The 24,950-nt window shown below is 45.0% G+C and overlaps 1 protein-coding gene across 1 annotated transcript in view; it reads left to right on the plus strand.

The window, feature by feature from the left end:
• The window catches only part of dync2h1 (dynein cytoplasmic 2 heavy chain 1), a 271,861-nt gene that overhangs the window by 3,337 nt on the left and 243,574 nt on the right, over positions 1-24,950 (plus strand). The window contains 26 exon segments of the mRNA XM_031795429.1: positions 330-464; positions 1,984-2,097; positions 2,191-2,302; positions 2,401-2,525; positions 2,646-2,821; positions 2,901-3,096; positions 3,248-3,343; positions 3,454-3,717; positions 4,499-4,638; positions 4,992-5,220; positions 10,001-10,128; positions 10,206-10,321; positions 10,490-10,617; positions 11,979-12,128; positions 12,259-12,464; positions 12,723-12,878; positions 13,001-13,115; positions 17,831-17,908; positions 17,910-18,068; positions 18,070-18,162; positions 18,326-18,394; positions 18,718-18,872; positions 19,033-19,165; positions 19,834-19,951; positions 20,140-20,252; positions 20,373-20,486. Coding sequence (XP_031651289.1) covers positions 330-464; positions 1,984-2,097; positions 2,191-2,302; positions 2,401-2,525; positions 2,646-2,821; positions 2,901-3,096; positions 3,248-3,343; positions 3,454-3,717; positions 4,499-4,638; positions 4,992-5,220; positions 10,001-10,128; positions 10,206-10,321; positions 10,490-10,617; positions 11,979-12,128; positions 12,259-12,464; positions 12,723-12,878; positions 13,001-13,115; positions 17,831-17,908; positions 17,910-18,068; positions 18,070-18,162; positions 18,326-18,394; positions 18,718-18,872; positions 19,033-19,165; positions 19,834-19,951; positions 20,140-20,252; positions 20,373-20,486 — 3,618 coding nt within the window.

Consider the following 24,950-nt stretch of genomic DNA (forward strand, 5'->3'; position numbering starts at 1 on the left):
AGCCATGCACTCCCTCTTCATGGATCCTTTTGACTAAGCCACTACACCCCACTTCCTTTTTTTCTTAAGTGACAATGTTCCTGATATTCTATCCTGTGGTTACTGATGAAGCTTTACCATATGACTTAATGACGTGTGTGTGTGTACTGTATATTTGACATGTATGACTGTCCGTGACTCATCTTTCACCAATTCTCTTTCTGAGGAGGTGACAATCCGTACAGTTCTTGACAAACTCTGACCTGTGTGTGTGGATGTGTGTCTCAGGCGGTGACGATCCGTACAGTTCTCGACAAACTCTGACCTGTGTGTGTGGATGTGTGTTTCAGGTGGTGACGATCCGTACGGTCCATGAGAAGCTGCTTCGTCTGCTGCCTGGAGGAAAACAGCAGGCCTTGGCCTCGGCTCGCGTATTTGAACCCTTCTCTGGCCTCAACCCCTTACACTACAACCCCTATACTGAGGTATGTCAACAAATTGGCAACAAACAGACTTCAGCACCTGACTTCACCCTATTAGAATCTGAAGTCAAATGTCTTCTGTTTGCTGACGATCTGGTGCTTCTGTCCCCAACCAAGGAGGGCCTACAGCAGCACCTAGATCTCCTGCACAGATTCTGTCAGACCTGGGCACTGACTTTAAATCTCTGTAAGACAACAATAATGGTGTTCCAAAAAAGGTCCAGTTGCCAGGACCACAAATACAAATTCCATCTAGACACCGTTGCCCTAGAGCACACAAAAAACTATGCATACCTTGGCCTAAACATCAGCGCCACAGGTAACTTCCAAAAATCTGTGAACGATATGAGAGACAAGTCAAGAAGGGCTTTCTATGCCATCAAAAGGAACATAAAACAACAAACCAATTAGGATCTGGCTAAAAATACTTGAATCAGTCATAGAGCCCATTGCCCTTTATGGTTGTGAGGTCTGGAGTCTGCTCACCAACTAACAATTCACAAATTGAGACTCTGCATACAGAATTCTGCAAAAATATATTTTGTGTACAACGTAAACCACCAAATAATGCATGCAGAGCAGAATTAGGCCGATAGCCACTAATGATCAAAATCCAGAAAAGAGCCGTTAAATTCTATAACCACCTAAAAGGAAGCGATTCCCAAACCTTCCACAACAAAGCCATCACCTACAGAGAAATTAACCTGGAGAAGAGTCCCCTAAGCAAGGTGGTCCTGGGCCTCTGTTCACAAACAGTAACAGACGCCACAGAGTCCCAGGACAGCAGCACAATTAGACCCAATCAAATCATGAGAAAACAAAAAGATAATTACTTGACGCATTGGAAAGAATTTACAAAAAAACTGCGCAAACTAGAATGATATTTGGCCCTAAACAGAGAGTACACAGCGGCAGAATACCTGACCACTGTGACTGACCCAAACTTAAGGAAAGCTCTGACTATGTACAGACTCAGTGAGCATAGCCTTGCTATTGAGAACGGCCGCCGTAGGCAGACATGGCTCTCAAGAGAAGACAGGCTATGTGCACACTGCTCACACAATGAGGTGGGAACTGACCTGCACTTCCTAACCTCCTGCCCAATGTATGACCATATTAGTTACATATTTCCCAGACCCACAAAGAATTTGAGAACAAATCCAATTTTGATCATCTCCCGTATCCATTGAGTGAAATACCACAGTGTGCAAGATTTCTGACCGTTTGCCACAAGAAAAGGGCAACCAGTGAAGAACCAACACCATTGTAAATACAACCTATATTTATGTTTATTTATTTTCCCTTTTGTACTTTAACTATTTACATCATTACAACACTGTATATATACATGATATGACTTGCTTTGGCAATGTAAACATATGCTTCCCATGCCAATAATGCCCCTTAAATTGAATTGAACGACAGAGAGAGAGGGAGTATGTAAAATGACAGAACTACATATTAGAAGCTTTAATGTTTACGGAGTTACCTGAGCTGGTTGATGTCTTTCTCTCTGCTGTAGCCTCTGTGGAGGGCGGCAGTAGCCCAGTTTGAGCGAGCCATCGCCCCAGCAGAGCAGGAGGTGGCAGGCAGACTGAAGGCCTACATAGCAGATGTACAGGACAACCCACAGCAGGTCAGAACATCACTTGTCTAGTTACATGAAGTTGAATTTCATTGTTTTGAAAATGCTGACCTCATTATTAATTCATTGAACTTGTGTATATAGCTGCTGCAGGTGTTTCAGAAGCACAAGGAGCTGATCAGACGACCCAACGTCAGCAAGGAGCTGCAGTCAGAGAGAGAGACTCTGCTGGCCAGACTGCTGGAATACATCAAGGGTCAGTAGGAGTTCAGTACTTCAGAGACTATGTCATAATGTTGTTTGTGATGTCACCCCTCATGTGCTAATCCTGAATTGACCTTTGACCCCTCCCAGTGCTGCGGACAGACTTTGAGGGCCGTTGCCATGGCGCCCCGGGAGAAAAGTCCGGCCCCCTGGCTGGCCGGAATCTCCCTGAGGTCGTCAACAACATTGTATGGGTCCGCCAGCTTCTCCATAAGGTGTGTGTACAGTTAGTCTCTTTCTCTCTGTGTGTGTGTGTGTGTGTGTGTGAGAGAGAGAGAGAGAGAGAGAGAGAGCACAGTGTGTGTTGATTGATCGGCTGACTGTTTGTACCTGAGGTGGAGGACTCCATCAAGATAGCGCAGGCTCTGCTGTCAGACCTGTCAGGGTTCCGCTTGTTCCTGCGGTTCTGTGACGACCTGCTGGAGATTCTACGGGCCTACGAACAGGAACAGTTTGATGACTGGTCCAGAGACATCCTCTCTGGCCTCTCTGACCCCAAGTCTGGCATCAGGTCAGTTGAGAACCATACAGCAATTTGTCCATTCTGTATTAATACCTTATAATAAACCCACTGTTCTCCCTCCCTCCAGTCTTCAGGCCAGTAACCGTGTGATGGAGCTGGACCATATAGATGGGAAGCTGAAGATCCAGTACTCTGACCGTCTGGTGACTCTGCTGAGGGAGGTCAGACAGCTGTCAGCCCTTGGCTTCCCCATCCCAGCCAAGATCCAGCAGGCTGCCAACACCGCAGACAAGTTCTACAGACAGGCCATCATCCTCAAACAGGCAAGGACACACACACACACACACACTGCTTTACACACACACTGCTTTACACACACACTGCTTTACACACACACTGCTTTACACACACACATGGACCCACGTCCTGTATTTTATCTATGTTGAGATGTGACTCTGTGTTTGTCTCTGGCAGGTGGCCCATTTCTACAACACCATCGACCAGCAGATGATCTCCTCTCAGAGACCCATGATGCTCAGCTACGCCCTGGCCTTTGAGCAGGTCATCAAGGTACTGACTCATCCATAGGGTTATAGATCTGTTACCAACACCTCCTCCCGCCCCAACCAAATGCTTTAAGGAATACCATTTCAAATATCCTGTCCCTTTTCCCAATGCAGCAGAATCCACGGTCCCAACCCCGGGACTCTGGCGGGAAGCTGCAGATCACCTGGGATAATCCCAAAGAGCTGGAGGTGTACATTGGAAAACTCCAGTCTGCCGCAGAGAGACTCTCCACTGAGAACCGGAAACTGAGGAAGTGGCACACAGACTTCACTGAGAAGGTGGTGGCCCTGATGACTGTGGACCTGCTGAGGCACCAGCAGCGCTGGAAGGACGGCTTACAGGAACTCCGCACCGGGGTCGCCACACTGGAGGCACAGGTAACCACGGAGAATGGTAGGGAGTCTGGCTAGAGAGCTGAGATTAGGGTAAGAGTTATAAAGGTCTGTGTTTAGTATTTGGTGTTTTATCAGGATCCCCATTAGCTGTTCCAAAAGCAGCAGCTACTCTTCCTGGGGTCCAACACAGAACATGAACTATGACATAATACAGAACATTAATAGACAAGAACAGCTGAAGGACAGAACTACATAAACATTAAAGGCACATGTAGCCTACATATCAAGGAATACACACTATCTGGGTCAAATAGGAGAGAGGCGTTGTGTGTTGCTTTTTCTGTTGTTTGAAACCAGGTTTGCTGTTTATTTGATCAATATGAGATGGATGGAAGTTCCATGCAACAATGGCTCTATAATACTGTACACTTTCTTGAATTTGTTCTGGATTTGGGAACTGTGTAAAGACCCCTGGTGGCATGTCTGGTGAGGTAAGTGTGTGTGTCAGAGCTGTGTGTAAGTTGACTATGCAAACAATTTGGGATTTTTAACACATGAATGTTTCTCATAAAAATAACAAGTGATGCAGTCAGTCTCCCCTCAACTCTGAGCCAAGAGAGACTGACATGTATAGTATTTACATCAGCCCTCTGATTACAATGAAGGGCAATATGTGTCGCTCTGTTCTGGTCCAACTGCAGCTTAACTAGGTCTTTCCTTGCAGCACTGGACCACACGACTGGACAGAGATGAGGGTATGTTTGGTTAGAAAGTCTTTACTCCTGTCTGCTATTTGATGTTGATTGTGTGTTTGGTGATGTAGGGGTTCAGGTCAGGGGAGATGAAGGCCTGGAGGCAGCACTGGAACCACCAGCTGTACAAGGCCCTGGAACATCAGTACCAGACTGGACTGGAGGCTCTCAACAAGAACCTGCCTGAGATACACATAGACCTCACTTTCAAGTTAGTGGCACTCTGTCTCTCTCTCTGTCTCTCTCTCTCTGTCTCTCTCTCTTTGTCTCTCTCTCTTTGTCTCTCTCTCTTTGTCTCTCTCTCTTTGTCTCTCTCTCTTTGTCTCTCTCGGTCTGTCTCTCTCGGTCTCTCTCTCGGTCTCTCTCGGTCTCTCTTTGTCTCTCTCGGTCTCTCTTTGTCTCTCTCTCGGTCTCTCTCTCTTTGTCTCTCTCTCGGTCTCTCTTTGTCTCTCTCGGTCTCTCTTTGTCTCTCTCGGTCTCTCTCTCACCTACGGTAATATAATATACTGCATTGTAAAATAGTAAAACGTATAATCTCTGCTCTGCTGTCGTCCCCATCTTTAGGCAGGGTCGTCTTCAGTTCCGTCCTCCTTTTGAGGAGGTGAGGGCCAAGTACTTCAGAGAGATGAAGAGGTTCATCTCTATCCCGAACCAGTTCAAAGGAGTCAGCGCTCAGGGAGAGGAGCTCATCTTCAGCGTCATGATTGACAGGAACGCATCAGGCTTCCTCACCATCTTCCGCAAAGCAGAGGACCTCTTCAGCCGGCTGCTGGGCGTTCAGGACAAGTTTAAGGTGTGTGTGTGTGTGTTAAAGAGTGTTGCTCATTGGTTGACTGTATTGGAATATCCGTCTTTAACTAATGTACCAGGATTCTGTCTTGATTCTAGCCATCCCGGATCCGGGATCGTGAATACAGCCTCAAGCTCATTACCATAACGCAACGTTAACTATTCATGAAAATCGCAAATGAAATGAAATGAATATGCTAGCTCTCAAGCTTAGCCTTTTGTTAACAACACTGTCATCTCAGATTTTCAAAATATGCTTCTCAACCATAGCAAAACAAGCATTTGTGTAATAGCTAGCGTAGCATTTAGCGTTAGCATCAGCAGGCAACATTTTCACAAAAACCAGAAAAGCATTCAAATAAATAATTTACCTTTGAAGAACTTCAGATGTTTTCAATGAGGAGACTCTCAGTTAGATAGCAAATGCTCAGTTTTTCCTGAAAGATTATTTGTTTAGGAGAAATCGCTCCGTTTGGTGCGTCACGTTTGGCTACCAAAAAAAACCCAAAATTCAGCCATCAAAACGCCGAACTTTTTTCCAAATGAACTCCATAATATCGACGGAAAAACGTTGTTTAGAATCAATCCTCACGGTGTTATTCACATATCTCTTCATGATATATCATTCGTGGAAGCCTCCTCTCTCCTCTCAATCACTGGATGACTGCGTGCAGCTTGTAGATTACGCACCAATTTAGACAAAGGACACCGGGCGGACCCATGGTAAATGTAGTCTCTTATGGCCAATCTTCCAATGATATGCCTACAAATACGTCACAATGCTGCAGACACCTTGGAGAAATGACAGAAAGGGCAGGCTCAGTCCTGGCGCATTCACAGCCATATAAGGAGACAATGGAAAACAGAGTGTCAAAAATTCTGCTCATTTCCTGTTTGAAGTTTCATCTTGGTTTCGCCTGTAGCATGAGTTCTGTGGCACTCATAGATAATATCTTTGCAGTTTTGGAAACGTCAGGGTGTTTTCTTTCCATAGTCGAGCATCTTTTCGTGACAAAATATTGCGCTTAAAACGGGCACGTTTTTTAATCCATAAATTAAAAGAGCGCCCCCTATATCCAAGAAGTTAAAAAGAATACCTCCTTGATTTGAATACATTTGGGGTAATTGTTGTATTTCTGGCATGGTTTTATTTATTTGATTGACACTGGGTTTAATTTCCCTTCTAGTGGTACAGCGGTAGTCTTTTCAGTGTCCTTTTATGCGTCCTGTGGTTTTAGGAGGGAAACCCCCTGTCCCCAAAAGCAAAGCTTTCTTCTGCCTTTTCTACCACTCATGAAAGTAAAGTGGTTCACCACAGTTTCTGTCACCTCCCGCACAGAAACTCAATCAACACACGCACATGTGGTCCAGATTAGACACACACACAAACTGACTGAATGGCTTTATGTGATGAAGACCCAAGTCAAGCCAAATCAAAGTCCATCTAGTCTCCACCTGAACCACGTCTATCTGTATATATAATGTCTGTAATATCTGTCTGTTTATATAATATCTGTCTGTGTATATAATGTCTGTGATGTCTGTCTGTGTATATAATGTCTGTAATGTCTGTCTGTGTATATAATGTCTGTCTTTGTATATACTGTCTGTAATGTCTGTCTGTGTATATAATGTCTGTAATGTCTGTCTGATTATATAATGTCTGTAATGTCTGTCTGATTATATAATGTCTGTAATGTCTGTCTGATTATATAATGTCTAATGTCTGTCTGTGTATATAATGTATATAATGTCTAATATATCTGTCTGTTTATATGTATGTCTGTGTATATAATGTCTGTAATGTCTGTCTGTGTATATGTCTGTAATGTCTGTGTATATAATGTCTGTCTATATACTGTCTGTCTGTGTATAATGTCTGTCTGTTTATATGTCTGTAATGACTGTCTGTGTATATAATGTCTGTAATGTCTGTCTGTATATATAATGTTAGTCATTACAATCTGTGTATATAATGTCTGTCTGTTTATATAATGTCTGTAATGTCGGTCTGTTTATATAATGTCTGTCATGTCGGTCTGTTTATATAATGTCTGTCATGTCGGTCTGTTTATATAATGTCTGTCATGTCGGTCTGTGTATATAATGTCTGTCTGTGTATATAATGTCTATAATGTCTGTCTCTGTATATGTCTGTCTGTTTATACATTGCTCAAAAAAATAAAGGGAACACTAAAATAACACATCCTAGATCTGAATGAATGAAATATTAAATACTTTTTTCTTTACATAGTTGAATGTGCTGACAACAAAATCACACACAAATTATCAGTGGAAATCAAATTTATCAACCCATGGAGGTCTGGATTTGGAGTCACACTCAAAATTAAAGTGGAAAACCACACTACAGGCTGATCCAACTTTGATGTAATGTCCTTAAAACAAGTCAAAATGAGGCTCAGTAGTGTGTGTGGCCTCCACGTGCCTGTATGACCTCCCTACAACGCCTGGGCATGCTCCTGATGAGGTGGCGGATGGTCTCCTGAGGGATCTCCTCCCAGACCTGGACTAAAGCATCCGCCAACTCCTGGACAGTTTGTGGTGCAACAAACTGCAGTTGGTGGATGGAGCGAGACATGATGTCCCAGATGTGCTCAATTGGATTCAGGTCTGGGGATCGGGCGGGCCAGTCCATAGCATCAATGCCTTCCTCTTGCAGGAACTGCTGACACACTCCAGCCACATGAGGTCTAGCATTGTCTTGCATTAGGAGGAACCCAGGGCCAACCGTACCAGCATATGGTCTCACAAGGGGTCTGAGGATCTCATCTCGGTACCTAATGGCAGCCAGGCTACCTCTGGCGAACACATGGAGGGCTGTGCGGCCCCCCAAAGAAACGCCACCCCACACCATGACTGACCCACTGCCAAACCGGTCATGCTAGAGGATGTTGCAGGCAGCAGAACGTTCTCCACGGCGTCTCCAGACTCTGTCACGTGCTCAGTGTGAACCTGCTTTCATCTGTGAAGAGCACAGGGCGCCAGTGGCGAATTTGCCAATCTTGGCGTTCTCTGGCAAATGCCAAAGGTCCTGCACGGTGTTGGGCTGTAAGCACAACCCCCACCTGTGGATGTCGGGCCCTCATGCCACCCTCATGGAGTCTGTTTCTGACCATTTGAGCAGACACATGCACATTTGTGGCCTGCTGGAGATCATTTTGCAGGGCTCTGGCAGTGCTCCTCCTGCTCCTCCTTGCACAAAGGCAGGGGTAGCGGTCCTGCTGCTGGGTTGTTGCCCTCCTACGGCCTCCTCCACATCTCCTGATGTACTAGCCTGTCTCCTGGTAGCACCTCCATGCTCTGGACACTACGCTGACAGACACAGTAAACCTTCTTGCCACAGCTTCTTGCCATCTTGGATGAGCTGCACTACCTGAGACACTTGTGTGGGTTGTAGACTCCGTCTCATGCTACCACTAGAGTGAAAGCACCGCCAGCATTCAAAAGTGACCAAAACATCAGCCAGGAAGCATAGGAACTGAGAAGTGGTCTGTGGTCACTACCTGCAGAACCACTCCTTTATTGGGGGTGTCTTGCTAATTGCCTATAATTTCCACCTGTTGTCTATTCCATTTGCACAACAGCATGTGGAATTGATTGTCAATCAGTGTTGCTTCCTAAGTGGACAGTTTGATTTCACAGAAGTGTGATTGACTTGGAGTTACATTGTGTTGTTTAAGTGTTCCCTTTATTTTTTTGAGCAGTGTATAATGTCTGTCTGGTTATATAATGTCTGTCTCTCTGTCTCTATAATATCTGTAATATCCGTCTGTGTATATCATGTCTGTCTGTGTATATAATGTCTCTAATATCTGTCTGTGTATAATGCAGACATTATACACAGACAGATATTAGAGACATTATATACACAGACAGACATGATATACACAGACGGATATAACAGATGGTTATATAATGTCTGTCTCTCTGTCGCTGTAATGTCCGTCTATGTATATAATGTCTATAATGTCTCTGTTATTATAATGTCTGTAATTTCTATCTGTGTATATAATTGTTAATGTATGTTTGTGTATATAATGTCTATCTGTGTGTATAATGTTTGTAATGTCTGTGTTTTTAATGTCTAATGTACAGTGAGTTTTCAAAACATTAGGAACACCTTTTTAATATTGAGTTCCACCCCCCTTTGCCCTCAACTTCCTCAGTTCGTCGGGGCATGGACTCTACAAGGTGTTGAAAGCATTCCACAGGGATGCTGGCCCATGTTGACTGCAATGCTTCCCACAGTTGTGTCAAGTTGACTGATGTCCTTTGGGTGGTGGACCATTCTTATTACACACAGGAAACTGTTGAGCGTGAAAAACCCAGCAGCGTTGCAGTTCTTGACACAAACCGGTGTGCCTGGCACCTATTACCATACCCCGTTCAAAGGCACTTCAATCTTTTGTCTTGCCCATTCACCCTCTGAATGACACACATACACAATCCATGTCTCAATTGTCTCAAGGCTTAAAAATCCTACTTATTTTCCACCATAATTTGCAAATAAATTCATAAAAAATCCTACAATGAGATTTTTCAGGATTTTTTTTCTTCTCATTTTGTCTGTCATAGTTGAAGTGTACCTATGATAAAAATTACAGGCCTCTGTCATCTTATTAAGTGGGAGAACTTGCACAATTGGTGGCTGACTAAATACTTTTTTGCCCCACTGTATGTCTGCATGCTGCATGTCTGCACTCTGAATCTCTGAGATGTGTGATCTATACTAGCGTATATCTATCTTTGTGTTCTCTCTGTAGGAGTGGGTGGTGCTGGGCCAGGTTGACATGGACGTGTTGGTGGAGAAGCAGCTATCGTCTGTCCAGGACTGGGAGAGGAACTTCAAGGCCTTGAAGGCCAGAGGGAAGGAGTCAGAACGCCTGCCCAGGTACACAGCCGCCCACCGGCCACATAGCTTCCATTGATCTGTTGCAGTCGTGGTAAAAGTGTTTTTGTCTCTTTCAGTCTGGAGAAGGTTGACTGTATCACAGTGAACTGTGAGCCAGTGAAGGCAGTGATTGATGACCTCATCCAGAGACTGTTTGACACCCTGCTGATGTCCCTCAGAAAGTCCATACAAGGTAAAGCCTGGATTTACACTTGAATGTTTATATGCAAATCTCCCAGTGACACCAATGTACGATGGTTGATGTGTCTTTTGTGCAGGGGCTTTACGACAGTTCATAAGTGACATGTTTCCTCTTTCTGTTTCCTTTCCTTTGTTCTTTACTTTCCTCTCCCCCCTCCAGGCCATACCCTAGACATAGACAGTTTTGTGACTGGGGCCATGGAGACGTTGTCCTCTCGTCCAGAAAGTATTGATGAGATAGGAGAGGCCAATGCCAGACACAGCCAGATACAGGCCCGCAAACCAGACGTAAGAATCTCACTCTGAGGGACTCAACAATACTTAAAGGTCCTGAACAGTCATTCTGAAAAGTACTTTTTCTCTCTTGGCTAAGTACCAGGAAGTTTGAAATGACAGGCTGAGTGGGCGGGGAGCTAATATTTATGAATTTTGAAACATCTACTGTGTGTCAAGTCATTTGGATGCAGTGACCAGTGTTGCAGTAAAATCATCTCAAGCTAATTTGGTGATGCACAAAGCAACTCAAACAACATTGAAATTGCACCAATGAAATCATACAACAACAAAAAATAATAGATCTCCCGTTTGGCATGTCTCACGTGATGCGGTTCACGGCAGCACTGACCGATGTGTTGACCTGTCAACTGCGTCTGTGTTTTGAACGACCCTTTCCCACCTTGTGTTCCATGCTGGCTGAACACCTAGCTAGCCAGTAACTGCTGCCACAGATGAAATGGGAAACAGATACGTATCGTTGTCATAGATGAACAGGGTCAACTTTTAATTATGTTTGCTGACACCCTACAGTAAAATGTTGGCATCAGTAGAGTAGCTATCTAGCTATATAAACAACGCCTCTCTGCAAACACAAACACGGCTTCTCCGATGTTGGTTACAAGGCGGTACTTATTTAAATAAGGTAAGAGTATATCGTGTTAAAATTGGTGTATTAAAATGAAAGTTTAGGTGATGTCACCTTGTTCCCTGAATAATGAATCCTAGTGTTTTACATGGGGGAGGGGACCAGTAACTTTGTGATCAAACGTTATCAATGAAGAAGCAACAGCCATTTTTCATACTTTCATCTGGTTTCCTTCAGATATCAGCAATTTTCATGAAAAACATGATTTTTAACTGTTCATGACTGTTAATATTCATTCACTTCTACCACAGTTCTTTCATTCACTTCTACCACAGTTCTTTCATTCACTTCTACCACAGTTCTTTCATTCACTTCTACCACAGTTCTTTCATTCACTTCTACCACAGTTCTTTCATTCACTTCTACCACAGTTCTTTCAATCACTTCTACCACAGTTCTTTCAATCACTTCTACCACAGTTCTTTCAATCACTTCTACCACAGTTCTTTCAATCACTTCTACCACAGTTCTTTCAATCACTTCTACCACAGTCTTTTAAAGTTGCCTGAGCTTTGCTCTGTCTGTGTGATGTTCCATATATCGAGACCCCAGATTTGTAGTGTTGTCTGAGCGTTGCTGTAATGTTTGTGATGTTCCATATATCGAGACCCCAGATTTGTAGTGTTGTCTGAACGTTGCTGTAATGTTTGTGATGTTCCATATATCGAGACCCCAGATTTGTAGTGTTGTCTGAGCGTTGCTGTAATGTTTGTGTGATGTTGTGTAGATCCTGCTCCAGTTCCAGGCGGCGCAGGAGAAGAACCGTCTGCTGAGGGCCGTAGCAGGAGGCGGTCTGGATTCTCTGTCCTCCCTCAGGGCCAAGTGGGACAAACTAGAGATGATGATGGAGAGCCACCAGCTGATGATCAAAGAGCAGGTGCACACACACACACACACACACACACACACGCGAGAGAACGCACACGAACACTTTTGCAAACACGCTTGGACAAAAAAACACAGATGCTCCTTCTCTCATTTCCCCCTGGTTTCTCCCTCTCCTCTAGGTCGAGGTGATGCGTAGTAATGCTGAGAGTCGTGTCCAGGCCTACAGGCTGGAGCTGGACAGGTTCAGGGCTCGCTGGGACCAGCTGAAGCCCAGAGACGAGGTCATAGAGACAGGAGACCAGGCAGCCCTGCTGGCTTCTGTCCAAACCATCAGAGACAAGAGACAGGAGTTCCAGGAGCTGGAGGTCACACGCACACGCCTGCTGTAGGTTACACACACGCACACGCACGCACACGCCTGCTGTAGGTTACACACACACGCACACGCACGCACACGCCTGCTGTAGGTTACACACCACACACACACACACACACACACACACACACACACACACACACACACGCCTGCTGTAGGTTATACACACACACACAAACGCCTGCTGTAGGTTACACACACACACAGCAAGTCAACTGTACTTTCAATCATTCCGTTTTCTGTGTACTAATGAGTGTCTCTTCTCAGTGAGGACTGTCGTCACTTTGAGCTGGAGGCTCCAGACTTCTCCCTGGCGGAGGAGACCATCAGAGACATGGAGGAGTATGGACAGATGTGGTCTCTGTATGAGGACTGGCAGGAGGGCTTCCAGGAGAAGGCCAAGGAGGACTGGATCACATTCAGGTTAGGAGTCTGACATCAGATAGGTTTCAGGGAAGGTTTGGGTTTAGATTTCATTTAATTTCTACCTCGTTTTGCCTTCGCTGGCTGAGTGGTTGAATAAACCGTGTGTGTGTGTTTTGCAGGAGTAAAACCTACGTGTTTGAGGAGTTCCTGTTTGCGTGGCAGGACAGACTGAGGAAGCTTGAGCAGCACACCAGCATGTCTGTCAAACTACAGAGAGAAGTTGACAAGTACAAGGTGAGGGAGGGAGGGGGAGAGAGAGTGTTCTGTGTGTGTTTGTGTAGTCTGGTTCTGGTATTAAGGTGTGGTTTGTAGAGTCTGGTTCTGGTATTAAGGTGTGTTTTGTAGATTCTGGTTCTGGTGTGTTTGTAGAGTCTGGTTCTGGTGTTAAGGTGTGTTCTGTCGAGTCTGGTTCTGGTGTGTTTGTAGTGTCTGGTTCTGGTGTGTTTGTAGAGTCTGGTTCTGGTGTGTTTGTAGAGTCTGGTTCTGGTATTAAGGTGTGGTTTGTAGAGTCTGGTTCTGGTGTGTTTGTAGAGTCTGGTTCTGGTATTAAGGTGTGGTTTGTAGAGTCTGGTTCTGGTGTGTTTGTAGAGTCTGGTTCTGGTATTAAGGTGTGGTTTGTAGAGTCTGGTTCTGGTATTAAGGTGTGTTTTGTAGAGTCTGGTTCTGGTGTTAAGGTGTGTTTTGTAGAGTCTGGTTCTGGTGTGTTTGTAGAGTCTGGTTCTGGTGTGTTTGTAGAGTCTGGTTCTGGTATTAAGGTGTGTTTTGTAGAGTCTGGTTCTGGTGTGTTTGTAGAGTCTGGTTCTGGTGTGTTTGTAGAGTCTGGTTCTGGTGTGTTTGTAGAGTCTGGTTCTGGTGTGTTTGTAGAGTCTGGTTCTGGTGTGTTTGTAGAGTCTGGTTCTGGTGTGTTTGTAGAGTCTGGTTCTGGTGTGTTTGTAGAGTCTGGTTCTGGTGTGTTTGTAGAGTCTGGTTCTGGTGTGTTTGTAGAGTCTGGTTCTGGTGTGTTTGTAGAGTCTGGTTCTGGTGTGTTTGTAGAGTCTGGTTCTGGTGTGTTTGTAGAGTCTGGTTCTGGTGTGTTTGTAGAGTCTGGTTCTGGTGTGTTTGTAGAGTCTGGTTGTAGAGTCTGGTTCTGGTATTAAGGTGTGTTTTGGTAGAGTCTGGTTCTGGTGTGTTGTAGAGTCTGGTTCTGGTAGTGTTTGTAGAGTCTGGTTCTGGTGTGTTTGTAGAGTCTGGTTCTGGTGTGTTGTAGAGTCTGGTTCTGGTATTAAGGTGTGGTTTGTAGAGTCTGGTTCTGGTGTGTTTGTAGAGTCTGGTTCTGGTATTAAGGTGTGGTTTGTAGAGTCTGGTTCTGGTTATTAAGGTGTGTTTTGTAGAGTCTGGTTCTGGTGTGTTTGTAAGAGTCTGGTTCTGGTATTAAGGTGTGTTTTGTAGAGTCTGGTTCTGGTGTGTTTGTAGAGTCTGGTTCTGGTGTGTTTGTAGAGTCTGGTTCTGGTGTGTTTGTAGAGTCTGGTTCTGGTGTGTTTGTAGAGTCTGGTTCTGGTGTGTTTTGTAGAGTCTGGTTCTGGTGTGTTTGTAGAGTCTGGTTCTGGTGTTGTTTGTAGAGTCTGGTTCTGGTGTGTTTGTAGAGTCTGGTTCTGGTGTGTTTGTAGAGTCTGGTTCTGGTGTGTTTGTAGAGTCTGGTTCTGGTGTGTTTGTAGAGTCTGGTTCTGGTGTGTTTGTAGAGTCTGGTTCTGGTGTGTTTGTAGAGTCTGGTTCTGGTATTAAGGTGTGGTTTGTAGAGTCTGGTTCTGGTGTGTTTGTAGAGTCTGGTTCTGGTATTAAGGTGTGGTTTGTAGAGTCTGGTTCTGGTATTAAGGTGTGTTTTGTAGAGTCTGGTTCTGGTATTAAGGTGTGTTTTGTAGAGTCTGGTTCTGGTGTGTTTGTAGAGTCTGGTTCTGGTGTGTTTGTAGAGTCTGGTTCTGGTATTAAGGTGTGTTTTGTAGAGTCTGGTTCTGGTGTGTTTGTAGAGTCTGGTTCTGGTGTGTTTGTAGAGTCTGGTTCTGGTGTGTTTGTAGAGTCTGGTTCTGGTGTGTTTGTAGAGTCTGGTTCTGGTGTGTTTTGTAGAGTCTGGTTCTGGTGTGTTTGTAGAGTCTGGTTCTGGTGTGTTTGTAGAGTCTGGTTCTGGTGTGTTTGTAGAGTCTGGTTCTGGTGTGTTTGTAGAGTCTGGTTCTGGTGTGTTTGTAGAGTCTGGTTCTGGTGTGTTTGTAGAGTCTGGTTCTGGTGTGTTTGTAGAGTCTGGTTCTGGTGTGTTTGTAGAGTCTGCTTCTGGTGTGTTTGTAGAGTCTGCTTCTGGTGTGTTTGTAGAGTCTGCTTCTGGTGTGTTTGTAGAGTCTGCTTCTGGTGTGTTTGTAGAGTCTGCTTCTGGTGTGTTTGTAGAGTCTGCTTCTGGTGTGTTTGTAGAGTCTGCTTCTGGTGTGTTTGTAGAGTCTGCTTCTGGTGTGTTTGTAGAGTCTGCTTCTGGTGTGTTTGTAGAGTCTGCTTCTGGTGTGTTTGTAGAGTCTGCTTCTGGTGTGTTTGTAGAGTCTGCTTCTGGTATTAAGGTGTGTTTTGTAGAGTCTGCTTCTGGTGTTAAGGTGTGTTTTGTAGAGTCTGGTTCTGGTGTGTTTTGTAGAGTCTGGTTCTGGTGTGTTTTGTAGAGTCTGGTTCTGGTGTGTTTTGTAGAGTCTGGTTCTGGTGTGTTTGTAGAGTCTGGTTCTGGTGTGTTTGTAGAGTCTGGTTCTGGTGTGTTTGTAGAGTCTGGTTCTGGTGTGTTTTGTAGAGTCTGGTTCTGGTGTGTTTTGTAGAGTCTGGTTCTGGTGTTAAGGTGTGTTTGTAGAGTCTGGTTCTGGTGTGTTTGTAGAGTCTGGTTCTGGTGTGTTTGTAGAGTCTGGTTCTGGTGTGTTTGTAGAGTCTGGTTCTGGTGTGTTTGTAGAGTCTGGTTCTGGTGTGTTTGTAGAGTCTGGTTCTGGTGTGTTTGTAGAGTCTGGTTCTGGTGTGTTTGTAGAGTCTGGTTCTGGTGTGTTTGTAGAGTCTGGTTCTGGTGTGTTTGTAGAGTCTGGTTCTGGTGTGTTTGTAGAGTCTGGTTCTGGTGTGTTTGTAGAGTCTGGTTCTGGTGTGTTTGTAGAGTCTGGTTCTGGTGTTAAGGTGTGTTTTGTAGAGTCTGGTTCTGGTGTGTTTGTAGAGTCTGGTTCTGGTGTTAAGGTGTGTTTTGTAGAGTCTGGTTCTGGTGTGTTTGTAGAGTCTGGTTCTGGTGTTAAGGTGTGTTTTGTAGAGTCTGGTTCTGGTGTGTTTTGTAGAGTCTGGTTCTGGTGTGTTTTGTAGAGTCTGGTTCTGGTGTGTTTTGTAGAGTCTGGTTCTGGTGTGTTTGTAGAGTCTGGTTCTGGTGTTAAGGTGTGTTTTGTAGAGTCTGGTTCTGGTGTGTTTGTAGAGTCTGGTTCTGGTGTTAAGGTGTGTTTTGTAGAGTCTGGTTCTGGTGTGTTTGTAGAGTCTGGTTCTGGTGTGTTTGTAGAGTCTGGTTCTGGTGTGTTTGTAGAGTCTGGTTCTGGTGTGTTTTGTAGAGTCCTGGTTCTGGTGTGTTTTGTAGAGTCTGGTTCTGGTGTGTTTGTAGAGTCTGGTTCTGGTGTGTTTTGTAGAGTCTGGTTCTGGTGTGTTTGTAGAGTCTGGTTCTGGTGTTAAGGTGTGTTTTGTAGAGTCTGGTTCTGGTGTGTTTGTAGAGTCTGGTTCTGGTGTTAAGGTGTGTTTTGTAGAGTCTGGTTCTGGTGTGTTTGTAGAGTCTGGTTCTGGTGTGTTTGTAGAGTCTGGTTCTGGTGTGTTTGTAGAGTCTGGTTCTGGTGTGTTTGAAGAGTCTGGTTCTGGTGTGTTTTGTAGAGTCTGGTTCTGGTGTGTTTTGTAGAGTCTGGTTCTGGTGTGTTTTGTAGAGTCTGGTTCTGGTGTGTTTTGTAGAGTCTGCTTCTGGTGTGTTTGTAGAGTCTGGTTCTGGTGTTAAGGTGTGTTTTGTAGAGTCTGGTTCTGGTGTGTTTGTAGAGTTTGGTTCTGGTGTTAAGGTGTGTTTTGTAGAGTCTGGTTCTGGTGTGTTTGTAGAGTCTGGTTCTGGTGTGTTTTGTAGAGTCTGGTTCTGGTGTGTTTGTAGAGTCTGGTTCTGGTGTTAAGGTGTGTTTTGTAGAGTCTGGTTCTGGTGTGTTTGTAGAGTCTGGTTCTGGTGTTAAGGTGTGTTTTGTAGAGTCTGGTTCTGGTGTGTTTGTAGAGTCTGGTTCTGGTGTGTTTGTAGAGTCTGGTTCTGGTGTGTTTGTAGAGTCTGGTTCTGGTGTGTTTGTAGAGTCTGGTTCTGGTGTTAAGGTGTGTTTTGTAGAGTCTGGTTCTGGTGTGTTTGTAGAGTCTGGTTCTGGTGTGTTGTAGAGTCTGGTTCTGGTGTGTTTGTAGAGTCTGGTTCTGGTGTTAAGGTGTGTTTTGTAGAGTCTGGTTCTGGTGTGTTTGTAGAGTCTGGTTCTGGTGTTAAGGTGTGTTTTGTAGAGTCTGGTTCTGGTGTGTTTGTAGAGTCTGGTTCTGGTTTGTAGTCTGGTTTCTGGTGTGGTTTGTAGAGTCTGGTTCTGGTGTGTTTGTAGAGTCTGGTTCTGGTGTGTTTTGTAGAGTCTGGTTCTGGTGTGTTTTGTAGAGTCTGGTTCTGGTGTGTTTGTAGAGTCTGGTTCTGGTGTTAAGGTGTGTTTTGTAGAGTCTGGTTCTGGTGTGTTTGTAGAGTCTGGTTCTGGTGTGTTTGTAGAGTCTGGTTCCGGTGTGTTTGTAGAGTCTGGTTCCGGTGTGTTTGTAGAGTCTGGTTCCGGTGTGTTTGTAGAGTCTGGTTCCGGTGTGTTTGTAGAGTCTGGTTCTGTGTGTTTGTAGAGTCTGGTTCTGGTGTGTTTGTAGAGTCTGGTTAAGGTGTGTTCTGTATGTGTTTGTAGAGTCTGGTTCCGGTGTTAAAGTACGTGCGAGGGGAGCACCTATCCCAGGACCACTGGTTGGATCTGTTCAGACTGTTGGGGTCTTCCTAAAGGCACCACCCTGGAGAGACTGACCTTCTGGGATCTCCTCAGTGTGTCTGACACCATCACAGACCGAGCCCTGGAGCTCAAGGACCTGAACAGCAGGGCCCAGGCGGAGGTGACCATCAGAGAGGCTCTCAGGGAGCTGGACCTGTGGGGGGGCTGGAGCTGCCTTCACCCTCACTGAGTATACAGACAGCACCGGACACACACTCACACTCATCAAGGACTGGAAAGACATGGTCAACCAGGTAAGGGACAATACAATAGTTGATGCAGTAGACTGCTGACACACACACACACACACATTACCGGGGACACACTCACATTACCGGGGACACACTCACTACCAAAAAAACACGCGCACACACACACTCACTACCGGACAGACTAACCTCATCTCGTCCCATACAGGTTGGTGATAACCGCTGTCTGCTGCAGTCTCTGAAGGACTCTCCGTACTACCGTGGCTTCCAGGACAAGGTGAGTCTTTAGACTTACTCACAACTGAAAGCACAGCATCTTTAAAAGTAGCTGCTTTACCTAGTGTTACCGTGTGTGTCCAGGTCAGTCTGTGGGAGGTGCGTCTGTCTGATCTAGATGAGTACCTGGTCAGTCTTTACCTAGTGTTACCGTGTGTGTCCAGGTCAGTCTGTGGGAGGTGCGTCTGTCTGATCTAGATGAGTACCTGGTCAGTCTTTACCTAGTGTTACCGTGTGTGTCCAGGTCAGTCTGTGGGAGGTGCGTCTGTCTGATCTAGATGAGTACCTGGTCAGTCTTTACCTAGTGTTACCGTGTGTGTCCAGGTCAGTCTGTGGGAGGTGCGTCTGTCTGATCTAGATGAGTACCTGGTCAGTCTTAATGCCATCCAGAGGCGCTGGGTCTACCTGGAGCCCATCTTCGGACGGGGGGCTCTGCCCAGGGAACAAGCCCGTTTCAAACGGGTTGACGAGGACTTCAGGTACGCCTTTCCCTCCCTCCCTCCCTCCCTCCCTGTGTGTGTGGCTCTGGTTTCTTTCTGGTCCATTGTCCATGTTGTACTGTGTGTGTTTCCTAGATGTGTGTGTGGCTCTGGTTTCTTTCTGGTCCATTGTCCATGTTGTACTGTGTGTGTTTGTCAGGTCCATTTTGGCTGATGTCCAGAGAGACAACAGGGTGACGTCTCTGAGCTCTCGGGCTGGCATCAGAAACTCCCTCATTACCATCTTAGACCAGCTCCAGCGTTGCCAGAAATCACTCAACGAGTTCCTAGAGGTACTGAACGATCAACTACCAATCAGATCAACTACCAACATCTGTACTTCAATTGATTCGTCAGTCAGTACTAGTCCAAAGATGGATGTTATACGTCCTCACTAATCATAGAAAAATGAAACATACACTGAGTGTGCAAAACATTAACCCCTTCATAATATTGACTTGCACCCCCTTTTCCCTCAGAACTTCCTCAGTTTGTCGGGGCATGGACTCTACAAGGTGTTGAAAGCATTCCACAGGGATGCTGGCCCATGTTGACTCCAATGTTCCCAAAGTTGTGTCAAGTTGTCTGGATGTCCTTTAGGTGGTGGACCATTCTTATTACACATGGGAAACTGTTGAGCGTGAAAAACCCAGCAGCGTTGCAGTTCTTGACTCAAACCGGTGTGCCTGACACTTATTACCATACCCCGTTCAAAGGCATTTAAATCATTGGCACACATACAGAGTCCATGTCTCAATTGTCTCGAGGCTTAAAAATCCTTCTTTAACCGGTCTCCTTCCCTTCATTTACACTGGTTGAAGAGGATTTAACAAGTAACATCAATAAGGGAACATATCTTTCACCTGGATCCACCTGGATTCACCTGGTCAGGCTGTCATGGAAATAGCAGGTGTTCTTAATGTTTTTGTACACTCAGTGTAGAAGTGTCTGTCCTCCGTAGGAGAAGCGCTCTGCCTTCCCGCGGTTCTACTTCATTGGAGATGATGACCTGCTGGAGATTCTGGGCCAGGCCACCAACCCCACTGTGATACAGTCACACCTCAAGAAGCTGTTTGCTGGTACACACCCACACCCACACAAGCTCACACCCACACCCACACCCACACATGCTCACACCCACACAAGCTCACACCCACACAAGCTCACACCCAAATCCCAAGGTCAATACAGTAACAACTAAAGAAGCTGTCCCCTGGTGAAACTCATGTGTCTCTAATGACAGCGGATATAACTGTGTTCTCTGTAGGCATCGACAGTGTGGACTTTGACGGGGACTGCCAGCACATCGTGGCCATGCGTTCTCTAGAGGGAGAGGTGGTGGCCCTCAGGAACCTCATACGTATCTCCAACAGCGTAGAGGTAGGGGATTGGAGAGGTCAAAGGGCAGGGGGTAGAGGGTAGGGGTTACCTCAATCACACAACTCGATTATTACACATGCCTCAATTATATAGCTCCTCAATAACGTGTTTGTTTTCCAGGTGTGGCTGGGTGAGCTGTCTGCTGAGATGAAGGAGACTCTGAAGCAGCTGCTGTATGAGTGTGTGTCAGCGGGGAGGAAAGGACAGGTGGACCCGTCCCGCTACCCCTCTCAGGTACGATTCATTACTCATTGATGCTGTCCGACTCTTCTCTTATTGTGTTTTTCCTTTCTGACTCCTGTCTGACTCCAGTCTGACTCCTTTCTGAATCCTGTCTGACTCCTTTCTGAATCCTGTCTGACTCCTGTCCAGATTGACTCATGTATGAGTCCTGTCTGACTCCAGTATAACTGGTGTAACTCCTGTCTGACTCCAGTATAACTGGTGTAACTCCTGTCTGACTCCAGTATAACTGGTGTAACTCCTGTCTGACTCCAGTATAACTGGTGTAACTCCTGTCTGACTCCAGTATAACTGGTGTAACTCCTGTCTGACTCCAGTATAACTGGTGTAACTCCTGTCTGACTCCAGTATAACTGGTGTAACTCCTGTCTGACTCCAGTATAACTCTGGTATAACTCCTGTCTGACTCCAGTATAACTGGTGTAACTCCTGTCTGACTCCAGTATAACTGGTGTAACTCCTGTCTGACTCCAGTATAACTGGTGTAACTCCTGTCTGACTCCAGTATAACTGGTGTAACTCCTGTCTGACTCCAGTATAACTGGTGTAACTCCTGTCTGACTCCAGTATAACTGGTGTAACTCCTGTCTGACTCCAGTATAACTGGTGTAACTCCTGTCTGACTCCAGTATAACTGGTGTAACTCCTGTCTGACTCCAGTATAACTGGTGTAACTCCTGTCTGACTCCAGTATAACTGGTGTAACTCCTGTCTGACTCCAGTATAACTGGTGTAACTCCTGTCTGACTCCAGTATAACTCTGGTATAACTCCTGTCTGACTCCAGTATAACTCTGGTATAACTCCTGTCTGACTCCAGTATAACTGGTGTAACTCCTGTCTGACTCCAGTATAACTGGTGTAACTCCTGTCTGACTCCAGTATAACTGGTGTAACTCCTGTCTGACTCCAGTATAACTGGTGTAACTCCTGTCTGACTCCAGTATAACTCTGGTATAACTCCTGCCTGACTTCAGTGTCTGATTCATGTGTGACTCATGTCTGACTCCAGATTGATGCCGGTCTTACTCCTGTATAACACCAGTATAACTCATGTCTGACTCCTGTCTGACTCCTGTCTGACTCCATTATATAACTCCTGTCTGACTCCATTCTATAACTCCTGTCTGACTCCTGTATAACACCAGTATAACCCCTGTCTGACTCCAGTATAACCCCTGTCTGACCCCAGTCTGACCCCAGTCTGACCCCAGTCTGACCCCTGTCTGACCCCTGTCTGACCCCTGTCTGACTCCAGTCTGATTCCAGTATAACACCAGTATAACTCCTGTCAAACTCATGTATAACACCAGTATAACTCCTATCTGCCTCCTGTCTGACTCATTATAACTCTGACTCTGACTCCTGATTGACTCATGTATGAGTCCTGTATAACTCTAGTCTGACTCTTGATTGACTCCAGTCTGACTCCAGTCTGACTCCTGATTGACTCATGTATAAGTCCTGTAGATCTCCTGTCTGACTCCTGTGTTTCCTGGTGTAAATCCTGTGTAACTCCTGTCTGATTCCTAATCGGCTCCTGTCTGACTCCCTTCTGACTCCTGTGTCTCCTGGTGTAGATCCTGTGTAACTCCTGTCGACATCTAATCGACCCCTGATTGACTCCTGTATAATATGTGTCTGATTCTTGTATCTTCTGGTGTGGAGCCTGTGTAATTTCTGTCTGACTTGTAATTGACTCCCGATTGACTCCTGTCTGACTCCTGTATCTCGTATTGTAGAGCCTGTGTAATTTCTGTCTGACTTGTAATCGACTCCTGTCTGACTCCTGTATCTCGTATTGTAGAGCCTGTGTAATTTCTGTCTGACTTGTAATTGACTCCTGATTGACTCCTGTATCTCCTGTTGTAGAGCCTGTGTAATTTCTGTCTGACTCCTGTTTGACTCATGTATGAGGCCAGTAGAGGTCGACCGATTTACGATTTTTCAACACCGATACCAATTATTGGAGGACCAAAAAAAGCAGATACCGATTAATCTGACTATTTTAGTATTTTATTTAGTATTTTATTTATTTGTAATAATGACAATTACAAACAATACTGAATGAACACTTATTTTAACTTCATATAATACATCAATACAAATCAATTTAGCCTCAAATAAATAATGAAACATGTTCAATTTGTTTTTAAATAACGCAAAAACAAAGTTTTGGAGAAGAAAGTGCAATATGTGCCATGTAAAAAAGCTAACGTTTCAGTTCCTTGCTCAGAACATGAGAACATATGAAAGTTGGTGGTTCCTTTTAACATGAGACTTCAATATTCCAAGGTAAGAGGTTTTAGGTTGTAGTTAATATAGTATTTATAGGACTATTTCTCTCTATACCATTTGTATTTGGGGCGGCAGGGTAGCCTAGTGGTTAGAGCGTTGGACTAGTAACCGCCCTTTCACTTTGGTTACACCAGCCTAATCTCGGGAGTTGATAGGCTTGAAGTCATAAACAGCTCAATGCTTGAAGCACAGGGAAGAGCTGCTGGAAAATGCACAAAAGTGCTGTTTGAATGAATGCTTACGAGCCTGCTGCTGCCTACCACCGCTCAGTCAGACTGCTCTATCAAATCATACACTTAATTATAACATAACACACAGAAATACGAGCCTTCGGTCATTAATATGTTAAAATCCGGAAACTATCATTTCGAAAACAAAACGTTTATTTCAGTGAAATACGGAACCGTTCCGTATTTTATCTAACAGGTGGCATCCATCAGTCTAAATATTCCTGTTACATTGCACAACCTTCAATATTATGTCATAATTATGTAAAATTCTGGCAAATTAGTTCGCAACGAGCCAGGAGGCCCAAACTGTTGCATATACACTGACTCTGTGTGCAATGAATGCAAGAGAAGTGACACAATTTCACCTGGTTAATATTGCCTGCTAACCTGGATTTCTTTTAGCTAAATATGCAGGTTTAAAAATATATACTTCTGTGTATTGATTTTAAGAAAGGCATTGGTGTTTATGGTTAGGTACAGTCGTGCAATGATTGTGCTTTTTTCACAAATGATCATCTCCCTGCGTTGCATCGATTATATGCAACGCAGGACACGCTAGATAAACTAGTAATATCATCAACCATGTGTAGTTAACTAGTGATTATGATTGATTTTTATAAGATAAGTTTAATGCTAGCTAGCATCTTACCTTGGCTTCTACTGCATTCACGTAACAGGCAGTCTCCTCGTGGAGTGCAATGAGAGGCAGGTGGTTAGAGCATTGGACTAGTTAACTGTAAGGTTGCAAGATTGAATCCCCCGTGCTGACCAGGTACAAATCTGTCATTCTACCCCTGAACAGGCAGTTAACCCACCGTTCCCAGGCCGTCATTGAAGATAATAATGTGTTCTTAACTGACTTGCCTGGTTAAATAAAGGTGTAAAAAAAATATACTGATTTCCGATTGTTATGAAAACTTAAAATCGGCCCTAATTAATCGGTCGACCTCTAGAGTCCAGTATTACTCCTGTCTGACTTCTGTCTAACTTCTGTATCTCCTGATGTAAATCCTTTAACTCCTGTCTGACACCTAATTAACTCCTGATTGACTCATGTATGAGTCCTGTGTAACTCCAGTCTGACTCCTTTCTGACTCCTGTGTCTCCTGGTGTAGATTCTGTGTAACTCAAGTCTGACTCCTTTCTGACTCCTGTGTCTCCTGGTGTAGATCCTGTGTAACTCCAGTCTGACTCCTTTCTGACTCCTGTGTCTCCTGGTGTAGATCCTGTGTAACTGCAGTCTGACTCCTTTCTGACTCCTGTGTCTCCTGGTGTAGATCCTGTGTAACTCCAGTCTGACTCCTGTGTCTCCTGGTGTAGATCCTGTGTAACTCCAGTCTGACTCCTTTCTGACTCCTGTGTCTCCTGGTGTAGATCCTGTGTAACTCCTTTCTGACTCCTGTGTCTCTTGGTGTAGATCCTGTGTAACTCCAGTCTGACTCCTGTGTCTCCTGGTGTAGATCCTGTGTAACTCCAGTCTGACTCCTTTCTGACTCCTGTGTCTCCTGGTGTAGATCCTGTGTAACTCCAGTCTGACTCCTTTCTGACTCCTGTGTCTCCTGGTGTAGATTCTGTGTAACTCCAGTCTGACTCCTTTCTGACTCCTGTGTCTCCTGGTGTAGATCCTGTGTAACTCCAGTCTGACTCCTTTCTGACTCCTGTGTCTCCTGGTGTAGATTCTGTGTAACTCCAGTCTGACTCCTTTCTGACTCCTGTGTCTCCTGGTGTAGATCCTGTGTAACTCCAGTCTGACTCCTTTCTGACTCCTGTGTCTCCTGGTGTAGATCCTGTGTAACTCCAGTCTGACTCCTTTCTGACTCCTGTGTCTCCTGGTGTAGATCCTGTGTAACTGCAGTCTGACTCCTTTCTGACTCCTGTGTCTCCTGGTGTAGATCCTGTGTAACTCCAGTCTGACTCCTGTGTCTCCT

Source organism: Oncorhynchus kisutch, linkage group LG18, assembly GCF_002021735.2.
Source record: "Oncorhynchus kisutch isolate 150728-3 linkage group LG18, Okis_V2, whole genome shotgun sequence".
Lineage (NCBI taxonomy): Eukaryota > Metazoa > Chordata > Actinopteri > Salmoniformes > Salmonidae > Oncorhynchus > Oncorhynchus kisutch.